This window comes from Lampetra planeri, chromosome 31 (genome assembly GCF_965212315.1).
Source record: "Lampetra planeri chromosome 31, kcLamPlan1.2.h2, whole genome shotgun sequence".
Taxonomy (NCBI): Eukaryota; Metazoa; Chordata; class Hyperoartia; order Petromyzontiformes; family Petromyzontidae; genus Lampetra; species Lampetra planeri.
Window position 1 is genome coordinate 5,501,303 of NC_136137.1, and position 17,085 is coordinate 5,518,387.

A 17,085-nucleotide genomic window follows, 5' to 3' on the forward strand; every position below is an offset into this window, starting at 1 on the left:
CGAAACGTCGTGATTTTTATTTTATTTTATTTTCATTAATTTTGATGTTTTACCTACGTGACTTTACCGAAAAAACCTAAGAATATGTCATAACACGAGTCCTACTAAGGTTGTACGAATACAATATCACATCTTTTGCTACTTTGTGGCTTTTAGCAATCGTGGTGCTGTAAGGCTTTCGGTGTACAACTCGCGTTGTACATTCAGCACGATGTCCAACGTTCCACTCCGCGTGTGCCCCGGGTGATGAATCTTCAGCGTGTCTCTATCGAGCGCTGGTAGTAATAATAACGTAAAATAACAACATCGCGAAAAAAGCGCGACATCAACAACGCCGACAACAACAACGATAACAACGACAACAACGACAACAACAACGACGACAACAACGACGTACGCTCCACTTGAAGCTGTCCCAGGCCTGGAACCAGCCGGTGAACGTGGGGGGCTCGTAGCCTTGCTTGACGACCAGCACCGGCGTGTCGCGGTCTCGCCCGCTCGGGTGCGTGTCGATGTACTCCTGCGCCAGGCGAACCGCCTCCTTCCTCTCCGTGTCCGTCGAGCCCTTGCCGATCCACAGGAAGATCTGCCACGCACGCGCGCACGCACACGGAGGCTTTTGTCTCGCCATCGAACAAAGAACGGGCACCGCGTCGCGCGCTTTCAGATGCGCTTCTGGGGTCATCTGGAACGCTCTTCCTTCCGACATTAGGAAGCCGCCGGAGCTCATTTCTTGATAAATGGTTTCTGTGTTTAGATTGCGTGGTTGCCCACGTACGGTGTGAAATGATTTCAACATACATGCAAAGACAAAGATCCCCCGTATAGCCTTAACAGGCTGTAGGAGCAAGTGCTGTTAGCGAGCACCTATGAATGCCGGAACGGCACACGAGGGGGTGGGTGGCCAGAACCACGTCCGTACGAATACAATATCACATTTGAGGCTGAGTCGACCTGGGGGAGGCCCAGGACCGGATCACATAATCATCACCGCTGTTGCTGGCCGCGAGCGGGAATCAAATTCGGGTCACTGGGTTTGTAGCACAGCATGCTAACCGCCACACCACCACTCCCCAGACATGTGCACGCATCATCATCCGCGTATCTAGTCGTGCGTGTGCAAATCAGTTACTGAGTATTTTATGCAAATACATGCGAGTTAATTTCCTACCAAGGCTTTCACGGCCAATGTCATGAATCGTACGTGCGAGTTACGCTTGATCCCCATTCAACTGACGAGGATGTTCTAGAACAGCTTCAGGAGGAGAGGCATTTCATGAGAACAATCCAGATCAACAATCCAGAACTATCCAGAAGAATCCAAAACAACCATCCAGGACTATCCAGAATAATCCGGAACAACGGAGAACCTGGAGAACAATCCAGAACAACCATTCAGAACCATCCACAACAATCCAGAATTATCCAGAACAATCCAGAACAACCATCCAGAACAATTCAGAAAAGTAAAAAAACACGTGGGTGGGGCAGAATTTTGCAGATTGAAGAGGGCTTGGTGAAGGAAGCACGGGTGGATGGTGGCGCGTCGCGAGGTCTGAAGCTTTGTTGGCAAACCACCAACCGCTTTGGGAACCCCCGCGACCTATACCCCTCGTCCCGCGGCGAGCTCGGCTCACCTGGTCCCAGGTGTCGAGCAGCATGACGTCGTCCTCGTCCAGGTCGTCCTGCGAGAAGTCTGTCACCTCGGTGGCGAAGAAGCGGCCGGTCTGCGTGGAGCACTCGAAGAGACGCGGCTGCACACGCGTCTCCTCCTCCTGGAGCCTGCGGAGGTCGCGGGGGCAACGGCGGCGCGGGTTCAACCGGGGACACGGAATCAAAGACAAAGATTCCCCACCCCCGTATAGCGTTGAACAGACGTTTGGGGGCTGTTCGCTAGCAGCTATGAAGGCCGGCACGGTGGCGCGGGGGGTGGGTGGCCGGTCACCACGCCCGGCCACCTTTGTCTTCCCAGGTGCTCATTTGAGGCTGGGTCGACCTAGGAGAGGAGGCCCAGGACCGATTCGGAAAATCAGAATCAGAATATTTATTTACGCTGGAGGAATCCGATGAGCTATAAATCGCTTTTTCAGAGATGTCCAGTCGGGGCACGGGGTAAGAACGTTATGACAGCAAACAGTTACAAAAACATGATCGGAGTGCAAAGTACAATAAAGGTAAACAAATCACCCAAACACATACAAATGAAGCTACACCATCCCCATCCTACCAAGCAAAAGCCACTGAGGTATTAACTTATTTTTCAGAAGCAACCTGGCAACAGGATGGTCAGTCTCCCGGCGTGCTATTTTCATTTTACTAAGTAAGGCCCACTGAGCTACATAGCTCTTTTTCAGAAGCGACCTGGCATGGGGACACGGGATTGTTACCCGGCATGCTATGCCGTGTCACACAGCGCCACGGGCTGAATTGGTCTGGGAAATGTTTCAGTTCTCGGAGAAGCTCCCGGCACGTGGAGCGAAACGTCAGACGCCGACGCGCGACGCGCGTCACCCGACCCCGTCTGGAGGTGGCGACCGCTCACCGCTTGTCGTTGGCGTAGGAGGACTTCCCTCCGAGCTGCACCCAGAATTCGGAGGGCTCGTGACCCTCCATCACCGTCTGCTTGTCTCCCTTCCACAGCAGCTCCGCCACCGTCTTGGCCATCTCACGCTCGTCCCCGCTGCAGCCCTGGTGGACCGCACGCGTGCAGATGAACGCAGACGCACACACACGGAGATGCACGCACGCACAGACACGCAGGCGCACGCTGACGCACGCAGATGAACGTATGCACACGCACGCGGGATGAATGCACACGCACGTACGCGCATGAACGTGCCCGCAGACGCACACGCAGATGAGCGCAAACGCACACAGATCGGCGTGCACGCACACACACGCGCCCACAGACGCACGCGGATGAACGTACGCGCACACACACGGACGTACACAGAGAGACGAACCTTCGGGCCGTCGGGACATTTGGGGGGGTTTTTGAGCCTTCGTGCCTTTGCAGGTAAACCCCCCCCCCCCAAAGAAAACCCACGCAACCCGTCGCGACAACAATGTCTCACCTTGCCGCACCACAGGTAGCACGTGTTGGTGGTCTTGAGCACGAAGACGTCGTTGGAGTTGAGCGCGGAGGCGCGTGCCGGCACCTCGATGGCCTTGGTGGTCATCTCGTCGTTGCCGCGCACGTGGAAGAGGCGCACGGGCGGCTCGGGCTCCTTGCGGCTATCCCGCGACGTGCCGCCCTGAAACCCGCGGCGACGGGACGGAGACGCGCACGCGCGTGAGTACGAACGCGTGAGTACGAACGCGCGCGGTGCGTGCGGTGTTAGCGTGCTGCTCTACGGAACCCGGCAGACCTGGGTTCGATCGTTCCGAACCAGTCCTGGGGCCTCAAAGTGAGCACTAAAACTGAAACCTGTGTTTGTTTTACCAGGTGAGGCCCACTGAGCTATGTAGCTCTTTTTCGGAAGCGACCTGGCCACAAATGATAGCTCGACGAAGTGGCTGGTTACGTGGACATCTATAGCAGCCAAATGCTCTAAAAGCGAGTTGATTCTAAATGTCGAGGGGAAAACTGGAGGATTCGTAGAAAAATCCCCGCCACCACGGGCAAAGTAAGAGGGAAAGAGACACGCACAAACTCCGAATACACAAGCAGGCGTCGTCAGGGTCGGGATCGACGCCGCAACCTCCCGCATACCGGGCGAGGTAGTCAACATCTCGCACCTCGTAAATGACGAGCTTGCCGCGGAAGATGGTGAGAAAGTGCCGCGGCTCCTTGCCCATGACGACGCGAACCTGCACAGCCTCGCCGCCGTACTTCCCGTCCAGAGCCACCGCCTGGTACGCCGAGGCGGTCACCTCGTCCTTGGTCGCGTGACGGCCCTGTGCCACAACCACGGCAACCGCACAGAGACAAAGATCCCCCGCCACGTGTAGACTTAGAGAGACTGATGGGGAAAGTGGTGTTTGACATCCGCAGCGCACCGCTACCTCCGCAGCCAACAGGACTACCATGACAGGCACCACAACCACCACCACGTCCACAGCCACCACCACCACCGCCACCACCACAGCCACCACCACCACCACAGCCACCACCACAACCACCAACACAGCCACCACAACAACCACCACAACCACCACCACAACCACCACCACCACAGCCACCACCACAACCACCAACACAACCACAACCACAACCACCACCACAACCACCACCACAACCACCACCACAACCACCACCACAGCCACCACCACAGCCACCACAGCCACCACCACAGCCACTACCACAGCCACCACCACAACCACTACCACAGCCACCACCACAACCACCACCACAGCCACCACCCCAACCACCAACACAGCCACCACCACAGCCACCACCACAGCCACCACCACAACAACCACCACCACAACCACCACCACAGCCACCACAACCACCAACACCACAGCCACCGGAGACGAAGTCGCTCTTCAGGCAGAGTTCAGGGGTCATTGAGGAGACCGGCTGGTGATTTACGATGGATGAGCTGATGATGATGATTCGTTATACGATGGTGAAGATATGATGATCGTGATGATTATTATTTATAAGAGACATGATGATGGTGATAAACATACGATAATCATGATCATAGATGATGACGAACATGTGATGATGATGTTTAAATGGTGATCAGGATAATGATGATGATGATGAAAGTGTGTGGATGATGTTGATGATGATGATTATGCGAATCACAATTAATACATCATGATAATAACGATTATGGGAAACGTCATGGTGACCACGAAAATGATGGCAATGAACATGATGATGATGATGAACACGTGGTGATACTGCTGCTGCTGTTGAAGATGGTCATTATGCTGATGCTGATGATGATGAACACGTGGTGATACTAATGCTGAAGATGATCATTCTACTGATGATGATGCTGATGAACACGTGGTGATACTGCTGCTGAAGATGATCATTCTACTGATGATGATGCTGATGAACACGTGGCGATACTGCTGCTCAAGATGATCATTCTGCTGATGATGCTGATGCTGATGAACACGTGGCGATGCTGCTGCTGCTGCCGCTATCAACAAGCGCTGTTTACCTGCCACATGTAGAGCATGTAGGAGGGCTTGTTGTTGCGCTCGTAGGTGTAGAGGACCAGGTAGCAGTCACCGCCGTAGAACTGGCCGTGACGGCGCTTGTCCACGGCCACCATCTCCAGGTCCTCGATGCGCCACACCTGGGAGGGGACGGTGACAATAATGACAATAATGATGACAACGATGATATTGATGACGATGATGACGACGGTGATGACGACGATGATGATGACGATGATGACGACGATGATGATGACAATGATGACGATGATGACGACAACGACGACTATGTTGATGATGATGATGACAATGATGACGATGATGATGACGACAACGACGATTATGTTGATGATGATGATGATGATGACAATGATGACGATGATGATGACGACAACGACGATTATGTTGATGATGATGATGACAATGATGACGATGATGATGACGACAACTACGATTATGTTGATGATGATGATGACAATGATGACGATGATGATGACGACAACGACGATTATGTTGATGATGATGATGACAATGATGACGATGATGATGACGACAACGACGATTATATTGATGATGATGATGATGATGACAATGATGACGATGATGATGATGACAACGACGATTATGTTGATGATGATGATGACGACGATGGCGGTGGTGATGGTGATGGCTTCGTCGGAACACTTTTGCTTATGTATTGTATGTATGTTGAACTTCTTTAGCACCGTGCGTAGCCCACCACGCTGATCAGAGGTGCGGGAGGAAGAACAACAAACTAAACGCAAAAAAAAGTTCTAAAGAAATGAGTTTTCAATCTAGATTATCTAAAAGTGCATAGCTCCCGGTGGCTTCCGAATATCATAAAGGAGAACGTTCCAGACGGCCGCAGAAGCGCATCTGAAAGCGCCGCGCGTTACGGTTACCGTCTTTGTTCAATTGCCAGCCAGAAGCCACTGCAGCGAGGATGAGCAGAGATCGTGTTATTGTACCATCGAATTAGTCCACTCTGTTCATGAACTTAACCTGCCTCACTCTCAACACGAGCATCGCTAGCTTCCGCGCAATCAGATTTTGCGGGTTATCAAGTTCTTCCGACACGTGCGTCGAGGAGCAGTGGCTACAATCTCAACGAGCCGAGTTCGATTGCCGCTCATGGCCAAAACCGGCGAGGATCATCTGAACCGGTGCTGGCCCCCCCCTAGGTCGACTCAGCCTCAAATGAGTACCCGGGTGCGATGTGTAAACATCGCCACTGGGGAGACAAAGGCGGCCGGGTGTGGCTACTGGCCACGTCACCAGCTCATCTGCCATGCCGGCCTTCAGCAGTGCTCGCAAACAGCACTTGCCCCGATAAGAAGGTCGAGGCTACACAGGGGACCTTTGTCTCTTCTGTTGTCTGTGCGTCACCTCGGTGGTGCCGGTGCCGTCGTCCACCATGCGCTGCTCGGCCGCGAGCTCGGGGCTGGCGTGAAGCATCTTGGCGTCGAACTTCACCTGCTCCACCTTGGCTGCACGCGCACACACACACACAAAGATCCCCCATATAGCCTCAACAGACTGTAGGGGCAAGTGCTGTTAGCGAGCACCTATGAAGGCTGGAACGGTACACGAGGGGGTGGGTGGCCAGCACCACGCCCGACCGCCTTTGTCTCCCCAGTGGCGATGTTTACACATCGCACCAGGTACTCATTTGAGGCTGAGTCTACCTAGGGGAGGCCCGGGACCGGTTCAGATAATCGTCACCGGTGTTGGCCGTCAGCGGGAATCGAACCCGGGTCGCCGGGATTATAGCGCAGCGCGCTAACCGCTACACTACCGCTCCCCACACACACAAGCACACGTATGGAACAAAGACAAAGATCCCCTCTATAGCCTTAACAGACTGTAGGAGCAAGCGCTGTTAGCGAGCACGGATGAAGGCTGGAACGGTACACGAGGGGGTGGGTGGCCAGCACCACGCCCGACCGCCTTTGTCTCCCCAGTGGCGATGTTTACGCATCGCACCAGGTACTCATTTGAGGCTGAGTCGACCTAGGGGAGGCCCGGGACCGGTTCAGATAATCGTCCCCGGTGTTGGCCGTGAGTGGAAATCGAACTCGGGTCTCCAGGTTCGTAGCGCAGCGCGCTAACCGCCACGCGGCCGCTCACACATGCAGGCACAGACATTATGAGACAATGCACCAACTACTTAGCATTCAATGATTTTTGTTGCTGTTGTTGTTCATGTTGACAGAGGTGATGGCGGCTGTGGTCGTGGTAGTACCGTTGGGCAAAGTTGTCGAGCGGTCGGTACCGTTGGACCAACGTTGGTCCAAGGTTCCTCGTTTGCTGGGGTGCTGTTGATGGTGTTGACAGTGGCGGTGGTGGCGGATGTAACGGCATCACTGTTGTTGTTGTTATTACAAACCGATTTTGCCCACTGTGTGGGTCTTGCCCAGGCCCTGCGTCTCCCCCTTCTCCGTCCACTTCTGGAAGAGCTGCTTGAACATTGGAGACTCTCCCCCATCGGCGAGCGCCTCCACGCTGGTGCTCGAGGGGTAGCCCTTGGCCTTGATGAACTCCTGCAGCGAGAGAACGTCGAGGCCAATCAGACACCACCAAATGCGATCGTGGCATCTCCTGCCTGATCGCATTGCAGCGGACGCTCTCCTCACTCACCAGCGCACGGATACAGCAAAGGGTTCCAGTCCCTCTATTCCACACACAGCTCTCTCCTCCTTCATCCACAGCTCTCTCCTTCCTTCATCCAAAGCTCCCTTCTCCCTCATCCAAAGCTCCCTCCTTCATCCACAGCTCCCTCCCTCATCCAATGCTCCCTACTTCATCCACAGCTCCCTCCTTCATCCACAGCTCTCTCTCTCTCTCTCCCCGTCACTCCTCCGACGTCTCCTCTTATCCACACGGCCCCCTCTCCCGTTCACTCCCCCTCCGCTCATCCACCAATCCACTCTCTTCATACTCCGGGGTTACTGCCGGTCGACTCGGTGCAGGGATGGACATCAGCGTGTAAGGGGGTAGGGAATGCCGACGCTGTGAGGACTGTTACGGAGGACTCACACAATAATATTACACCCCCCCCCCCACGCCCCCCCCCCACGCAATTGCTCGCTCACGCCACTACAGGCGGACGCGCCTCCACTACGGCGAGCTCTTAAAGCTGCGTTGGCACAGGCGGGCCGTGCCCACCACTTTATACCCCACCGCACGTGCCCTTGCCCTGGGCGCGCCTGCTTGTACTCCTCCTGGGTGGAGGGGCTGCGGTGAGGTTCACGGAAACTCGCACCGACGTTTCGACCACCGCTCCGGGAGAAGGGTTTCAATCTGCCGCTGGGACTTCTTCCTCAACTTCTACCCAGCCCCCCGCTGGTTAATGGTGGTCTCGGGGCAGACACGTGACGGTCGGACATGCGACGTTTTTAGTGCCCGATGAATATCCTTCAAATGCGAAGGTAAACATCGTGGCGATAACACCCCGCTGCTCCTGACGCGGTTGTCTGGCGCGACCGCCTGAATGTGTACTTGTGACTGTTGCTCTGTATCTACATCAGCAGCCGTACGACAAGCAGAAGAGGAAGATGGGGGGGAGGAGGAGGGAGGAGGAGGGAGGAGGGAGGGAGGAGGAGGGGGAGGAGGGAGGAAGAGGGAGGAGTAGGAGGAGGGAGGAGTAGGAGGAGGAGGAGGAGGAAGAGGGAGGAGGAGGAGGGAGGCGGAGGGAGGAGGAGGGGGGAGGAGGGGGGAGGAGGGAGGAGGAGGGGGGAGGAGGAGGAGGAGGAGGAGGGAGGCGGAGGGAGGAGGAGGGGGGAGGAGGGAGGAGGAGGAGGAGGAGGAAGAGGGGGGAGGAGGAGGAGGAGGAGGGAGGAGGAGGGGGAGGAGGAGGAGGGAGGAGGAGGGGGGAGGAGGAGGAGGAGGGAGGAGGAGGAGGGAGGAGGAGGAGGGAGGAGGAGGGAGGAGGAGGGAGGAGGAGGGGGAGGAGGAGGGAGGCGGAGGGAGGAGGGAGGAGGAGGGAGGAGGAGGGGGGAGGAGGGAGGCGGAGGAGGATGAGGAGGGAGGAGGAGGGAGGAGGAGGAGGGAGGAGGAGGGAGGAGGAGGGAGGAGGAGGGGGAGGAGGAGGGAGGAGGAGGGAGGAGGAGGGAGGAGGAGGGGGAGGAGGGGGGAGGAGGGAGGAGGAGGGAGGAGGAGGGAGGAGGAGGGGGAGGAGGGGGGAGGAGGGAGGAGGAGAGAGGGGGAGGGAGGAGGAGGGAGGAGGCTTCACTCACCAGGGCCCGGCTCATGGCCCCCTGGCGCTCCTGCTTGGTGGCGTTTTTCCCCTTCCACACGTAGATCTTCACCCCTCCCTGGTCCAGGATGTAGCTGTCCTAAAACAACAACAATAACAACAACAACAACATTAACAACAACGCCAATTCTGGCTAAATCGCCTGATGAAGCTGGATGTGACCAGCGAAACGTCACAGTACTCGAATTGTAAATGTTGTCAATTTACTCTCCAACACATCGGTGGGCTGAAGTAGTAGCTCATTGCCAACGTTGTGTTTCCATTGACAAGCATTACTGATTGGCTGTGTGGTGGTGGGTTAACGACACGAATATCCACGTGATCTAACCCTCCAAATAAATTCTAGATTTGAAGCTTTCGTGACTGCAAGGATTCATATTCTTAGGTTTTTTCGCTAAAGTCACGTAGGTCAAAAAATTGTTTTATTAATAAAAGTAAAATAAAAATAAAATAAAATTCACGACGTTTCGGAGGCAACAAATAAACCTTTATTATAATAGAGTCATTCAAACGACGAACGGTGGTAAGAGCACAGCCCCGTGGCTCCTTGCTCACTCCGCTGCCAGCAGAAGTGGCCTCCGCTCGAGGCAGCTCCGGAGTGGTGTTTGGCCTACTCTTCCGTGCGGGCCAGGCGCCGTCGAAGAGGTGGGAGTGCCAACACTTGACCCCACCGCACACGCGGTCTGCCGATCGAATAACTGTGGCGGTAGACCCGTTCATGGGCCCTGCCGTGGTGGCGAGATGCTACCTCCGTCGCCCGGTATACAGGAGGTCGTGGGTTCGAACCCGAACCCGATCCTGACGCCTGCTGCTGTATATTTGGAGTTTGCGTGTCTATATCCCCGTGGATTTTTCTCCGGGTCCACCAGTTTCTCCCTCGACATTTTGAAACGTGCGCTTAGAATGTTGGCTGCTATACATTTCCAACATGATAAAAGCCACTTCGTTGAGAGACCACCTGTGGCCAGGTTGCCTCTGAAAAAGAGGTAATAGTTCAGTGGGCTTTATCTAGTAAAATAAAAAAATAGAATAGTTTTAAATAGTTTAGTTTATACAGTACTGCCGGGCATGCAGTGCGTGTTCTCGATTCCCTCTCACGGCCAACACTGGTAACGATTATCTGGGCCGGTCCTGGGCCTCCCCTAGGTCGGGCGAGCCTCAAATGAGTATCTGATGCGGTGTGTAAACATCGCCACTGGGGAGACAAAGGCGGCCGAGCGTGGTTACTAGCCACGTCACCAGCTCGCGTGCCGTGCCGGCTTTCAGCGGTGCTCTCCAACAGCACTTGCCCCAACAGCCCGTGAAGGCTACACGGGGGATCTTTATCCGTGTCTCTGTATGCTTAAAGGCTTTTACTCCTACCGGCCCTGTCAGTTTTAAAAGCTGAGCTCGGAGGCGTCATATTTCCAGGACCAGTAACACAATCGGAGGAAAACAAACAACATTCAATTCCCTGCGAGTTAATTACCCATAAAACGAACACTATGATTGTCAAACAAAGGCGGGCTGGTGGGGCGGGAAGTGGTAGAAGGCATTCATCTCTTAATGAAATATCCAGTTTCATTTCCGTGATCCACGGTGCCACCGACGCTCTATTTGTAGATATCTCTCGCGGTCTGTCACGATGGGTCGGGGCTTTGTTAACTAAGCGGAGATTACGTCTGGGGGCAGCGGTGGGGGGGGGGTCTCTCTGTTCTAGATTTGAAGCTTTCGTGATTGCAAGGATTCATATTTTTAGGTTTTTCGGTAAAGTCACGTAGGTAAAAAAAAATTTAGAAATTAAAAAATTAATAAAAGTAAAATAAAAATAAATAAAAATCACGACATTTCGTGACTGGAAGATTCATATTCTTAGGTTTTTTTCGGTAAAGTCACGTAGGTAAAAAAAATAAAAAATACAAAATAATTTATAAAATACAAATAAAATAAAAATCGTGCTGTGACGGTTCCACCTGAAGACGGAAGCTTGTGTTGCCTCCGAAACGTCGTGATTTTTTTTTTATTTTACTTTTATTAATTCTAATTTTTTTTACCTACGTGACTTTACCGAAAAAAACTAAGAATATGAGTCTCTCTGTGTCTGGCAAGGAGGTCGGGGCGCAGCGGGGAGGCGCTGCAGTGATGTCCACGCGGTGGATGCCGTGGGTCCCGACGTGCGAATTCTGAGCCGTGCTACTTAACCCGTCAGAGAGCCGAGTTCGATTCCCGCTCACGGCCCCCAACATCAGTGACGATTAATCTCCCCTAGGTCGACTCAGCCTCAAAGTGAGTACCCGGTGCGGTGTGTAGTTAACATCGCCACTGGGGAGACAAAGGCAGACGGGCGGGCGTGGTGTTGGCCCACCCACCCCCCTCGTGTGCCGTGCCAGCCAGCATAGGTAACTGACTATAAACTATTTTATTTTCCAGGTAATGCCCAATGAGGTATGCAACTCTTTTTCAGAAGGGACCTGGCAACAAATGATAGCTCAATGGAGTGGCTTATCACGTGAACATTTATAGCAGCCACATACTCTAATCGCGTGTTTCTAATGTGGAGGGGGAAACCAGAGAACCCCGAGAAAACTCCACGTGACCACGGGGAGAGAGGCACGCAAACTCCAAATACACAGCAGGCGTCAAAGTCGGGATTGAACTTACGACCTCCTGTATACCAGGCGAGGTAGTTAACATCTCACCACGGTGGCGCCCCAGTGCTCGCTTACAGCACTTGCCCCAACAATCTGCTAAGGCTATACAGGGAAGAGTCTTTGTTGCAAGGACTGAAATGGGGACGTGGTTGCCATGCCATTTTCCACCCCCCCCCTCTCTTCCATCGTAGTCGCGTAAATATAAATGTGTCGTTAAACCCGCCACCGCCCGACACTGCCAATTCAGCGAGGTCCGAATGATTTTCGCCCTCCCCGGATGCGTTTCAGCAGCTAGGTGTGACGTTACGTCTGCCAATATTGCCTCGTAAACAAAAACAAATCAACAAATTATTTGGGACAGGGAGACTTTGTTTAAAAAAAAAACAATAACGGCCACTGTGGCGGTGTGCACAGTGTCCATTACACGTCGTCAGTAAAAGCCACGATGTTTGCCTTAGCTTCCTATTAACGTCCCCAAGGTCGAAGACAATTCCAGTTTTGTCATTGACGTGCATACCGTGAATGGAATCACCGATTTAAAAAAAAATCTATTAGTTCGTGCATCGAAGAATTGGGGAATGGGGCATAAGGGGTCATGGGGTGGGTGCGTGGGGGGGAGCATGCCGCTTTTGTGTTTCGCCCATAATCCCCGTCGCCGCCTTACGTCGTGCTTGAGCAGGTCCTGGGTGAGTGGCCGTGTTGCCACCTCCTGCACCACCAGCTTCCCCTCTGCATCTGACAGGCTGTGACAGACACACATACACACACACGCAAGGAGTGCGTTCATAATGGTACGGCGTTCCCTCGTTATTCGCGAGGGGTACGTTCCGGAGACGTTCGTGAATAGCACATTTAATTAATGACCTTCATTAAATGTGTCAATAAGCTCTTAAATATATGAAAGTTGTCACGGAAACACGTAACTTTATCACTTATCTCATCACTTTCTCTCTCTCTCTCTCGATGCAATCGGGCAGAGTTCCAGATGCAGTTTGCGGATAGCCCACAAATTACAGATCGCCAGTTCGTGAATAACGAGGCAATACTGTACTCTACAGTGATTGACGGGGGGGGGGGGCGGCCCCCCTGCCCCCCCTCCCGCCCCCCCTCCCTCCCGCCCCGCCCCCCCGCCCCCCCCCCCCCCACCGCTCACTGGTAGAGCTTGATGTTGGACATCTGTGCGGCGTCGGGCCGGTCGTCGGGCACGGGGTCCTTGAGCGCCTTCTTGCGTTCGCCCAGCACGGCCACCATGACGCGCAGCAGCTCGCTCGAGGCCTTCTCGTCCTCGCCGTCGATGATGCCGATCTGGGCGCGCCCGCCGCGCTCGCGGTCGCGGATGTCCATGGACATCTGCAGGCCCTGCACTCGCGGTCGGTCGGTCGGTAGGGAGCGGGTTGAGATGCACAAACATCGGAATTGTGAGGATTGTGTGTTTATGTTGGGTGAATCCGATGAGCTATGAAGCTCTTTTTCTCACAGATGTCCAGCAGGGGCACGGGGTCGGAACGTTACAACAACGAACAACGACGACAAACATCGCCGTGGTCAGCATCATCGTCGTCGTTATCATGCACACGAGAGGATCTTATCGCTCCATCTACATGGATGACGTACTGTCGGACACGTTCCCTCCTTTGGCTTCCACTAATTTTTTAATCGCGACCACCGGCCATCATCATCATCATCCCTTCGAGCGGCTTGTTCTTCCCAAGCTCACTTATGTGATTTTTTGTCACGGTTGTTATGATGTACATATGCTGAACTTCTTTCGCACCATACGTAGTCGACCATGCCGAAGGACAACAAACTAAACACAAAAAGCTCTCTAAAGAAATGGGTTTCAAATCCACGTGATATTAAGGATCATTGTCATCATTTGTCATCCGTAGCGGACAACGCTCGCTGTTGCGTTGCCTGCCCTGGTGCGTTTGGGGTACGTCCATCGGTGAATTGCCCTGTACGTTGAAATAAAAGGTTACTGGCACCTTCATGCGCTCGTTCTTGTTGCTGTCAGGGCCGTTCCACTGCACGATGGACCTTGCCCAGGTCCAGCAGAAACACGTCGCCCTTGTTCATGCTGTCCCAGGTCAAGGCCACCTTCGCGTGACACAGGGGCACATCACAAGAGGTGAATCGCAGGGGACACATCGCAAGGGAACATCACAGAGGCACATCACAAGAGACGCATCGATAATTTTCCAAAACAATTATTCTGAAAGAAAAACGCACCTTCGTGATGTCAACGTGGGTAACCTTATTACGGTAAATACAAAACCAAAATCGTTTTGTACTTACCAACTCTCTCCACTGCTTTAGACCAGAAATATAAAACCAATTGCTGCCGCTCAAATTACCTGGCCTTGTTTCTAAACCTCTGGGCACAGGTGTGAGTGACACCGGACACGCCTGTCAAAACACCTGTATGGGGTGCCTCTACTTCAAGGCATCTCAACCTCCACCAACAGATACCTCACCAGCGACCCAACCGAACCCCTTCCTGGCTTTTTCTGGTTTCCCCGTGCACTGCGGATCGTGGTGAATGATGGCGGTCAGGCATCATCGTGCTGCCGATGGGCTCGCTCAACTCCCACACAAGTGGGCTTTAAACGGCGGCTTTGTCTGCCACTGCAAAGTGGAGCAATCGACGGAGCACGTGAACCATGGAGCACGTGGGCAATGGAGCCATGCTCGATGGAGCACGTGGTCTGTGCAGCACGACATCGATGGAGCACGTGGGCCATGGAGCACGTGGGCAATGGAGCCATGCTCGATGGAGCACGTGGTCTGTGCAGCACGACATCGATGGAGCACGTGAACCATGGAGCACGTGGTCAATGGAGCCATGCTTCATGGAGCACGTGGTCTGTGCAGCACGACATCGATGGAGCACGTGGGCCATGGAGCACGTGGTCAATGGAGCCATGCTCCATGGAGCACGTGGTCTGTGCAGCACGTGATCGATGGAGCACGTGGGCCATGGAGCACGTGGTCCGTGGTGCAGCACATGATCGATGGAGCATCTGGGCCATGGAGCACGTGGTCAATGGAGCACGTGATCAATGGAGCCATGCTCCATGGAGCACGTGGTCTGTGCAGCACGTGATCGATGAAGCACGTGGTCGTTAGAGCACAAGCTCCGTGAACAATGGCTGCCACATCAAGGCCGTCGGACACAGCGCCATTGAACGATTACAAGGCCGAGACGTCGACTTATAGCATCGGCCGCTGCTCCACAACGTCAGTCGCTTATCTCTGCGATGCGCCTTACGAGGGACTGGGTGGCCTCCAGTGTCCGCCGTGGTTCGTTAACGTGCAGCACGTCGTGTTCAGTTTGCCAATCGACAGGGGCCTGGGACGTGCAAAGGCCTCGTGTGCAATTTGTACATTAATGTGAAAAGAACGATGAATGATGCACAGAGGGGGCTCTCAACACTTTACAAGGGTAGCAGATGGTGGTGCGGAGTGGTGTTGGTGGGGGGTGGTGGTGCTGGGGGTGGTGGAGGGTAGTGGGTGGTGGTGGTTGGTGCGTGGTGAGCACAGTCGCTATAGAAGCTCTGTTGTGTTTACTTAAGTCTCTCTTACCAAACCTGTTTTATTGAAATGTTAAAACAAACCTGGGCAATGTTACCTATGCCACCTGGTGCTCCAGTATCATCACCGTGCGACGTCAGCTTTTAAACCCCAAAAACAAATGTGTTGGGTTTTTTTTATCATCATTATCATCACCGCCACCACAGTGGGCAATCCGCTGCTGGATGCAGGCCTCCCCTAAACCACAATCCTGCGATGTAATAATCCACGAGCCATCTGTCTACGAGCTCAGTCGTTGTTGTTGTTGTCTCTGTTAGCCAAGAGAACAAACAAACCCATTGAGGCACGTGAAACAACATTACCTCTTTTGCAAGGCCTCCATCGCTCCATCTCCTCCGCAGACGTATTGTACTCTCTAATAACACTCTTTTTTGCAATTTGAGGATTTCATGATTGTGTCATTTAAAAATTCCCCCCCCCCTAATATTGGCTCTCGCTATGACAATCACGTCATGAGAGGTGGTAAGCATTTTGACATCTCACAGAGCAGTGGCGATCCTTCGTGTCGTGTCGGAGAGCGGACCGTGTAAGCGGATACCACAGAGCTAACCTCTGAGAACCCTTCAAGTGGCAGGTTTTCATTGTTGTCCCTTTTTTCCCAAGCTTATCGGTGTCGCATCATTCCAATGGAAGGTCTCACAGCAGAAGGCAGTGTTCACTGCACGAGAGTGAGCCAAAACTCTCCGGCGCATTGCAAATTTACAGTATTATCATCATAATCCTTCACTGCTATTTGAATAAATGTCAATTCAGGGAGATGTTCTTATTAAGTTGTGTGATGCAACTGAACAATGGTGCCAAGATGTTAACTACCTTGCCTGTAATATAGGAGGTCGTGGGTTTGATCCCGACCCTGACAATGCCTGCTGTATATTTGGAGTTTGCATGCCTCTCTCACTCTCGGTCTCGTAGATTTTTCTCCAGGTCCTCCGGTTTTTCCCCTCCACATTTAGAATGAACGTCACACGTTCAGAGTCATTTTAACGGCGATAAATTCCCACGCGATAAGCCACTTCGTTCGTGCTATCACTTGTGCTGGCCAGGCCGCTTCTGAAAAATTACCACGTAGCTCAGTGGGACCTTACCTGGTAAAAATAGATTAGAAACAATATGACGGCGGCCGGAACCCACATCCTAACCCGAGATCTTGGAAATGCCCACGCTCAGCGACTCTCTGGCACGGTCTGGGCCCCATAATCCCCCTTCTCCTCGTGGGACCCACCTCCGTCGCCATGACGCTCTTGCGGCCCTTGATCTGCAGCAGGCGACGCGTGTTGTACGAGTTCGAGTCCACGTGGTTGAACCCGGAGGCCACTCCGCCCTTCATGTACCTGCAACACAAGGGGGGAGGTGAACGGCGGCTCGTGCGAGTGCACGCGCGTCGGAGGTCACTCGCCAACGACACTTTCCCCCGACAGTCTGTGTGGCCACGTGGGGGGGGATCTTTGCCTTTGCGTGCGTGTGGCT

General features: G+C 53.6%; 1 protein-coding gene and 1 long non-coding RNA gene across 2 annotated transcripts in view; one reads left to right on the forward strand and one right to left on the reverse strand.

Annotated features, from left to right (window-relative positions):
• Window positions 1-17,085, forward strand: part of LOC144729134 (uncharacterized) — a 350,979-nt gene that overhangs the window by 202,349 nt on the left and 131,545 nt on the right. The gene's annotated exons all lie outside the window — the stretch shown is intronic.
• Window positions 1-17,085, reverse strand: part of LOC144729127 (advillin-like) — a 36,016-nt gene that overhangs the window by 7,336 nt on the left and 11,595 nt on the right. The window contains 14 exon segments of the mRNA XM_078609084.1: window positions 398-586; window positions 1,638-1,782; window positions 2,543-2,688; window positions 3,075-3,254; window positions 3,739-3,897; window positions 5,124-5,261; window positions 6,529-6,629; window positions 7,529-7,682; window positions 9,378-9,476; window positions 12,692-12,770; window positions 13,181-13,386; window positions 14,013-14,060; window positions 14,062-14,124; window positions 16,841-16,949. Coding sequence (XP_078465210.1) covers window positions 398-586; window positions 1,638-1,782; window positions 2,543-2,688; window positions 3,075-3,254; window positions 3,739-3,897; window positions 5,124-5,261; window positions 6,529-6,629; window positions 7,529-7,682; window positions 9,378-9,476; window positions 12,692-12,770; window positions 13,181-13,386; window positions 14,013-14,060; window positions 14,062-14,124; window positions 16,841-16,949 — 1,816 coding nt within the window.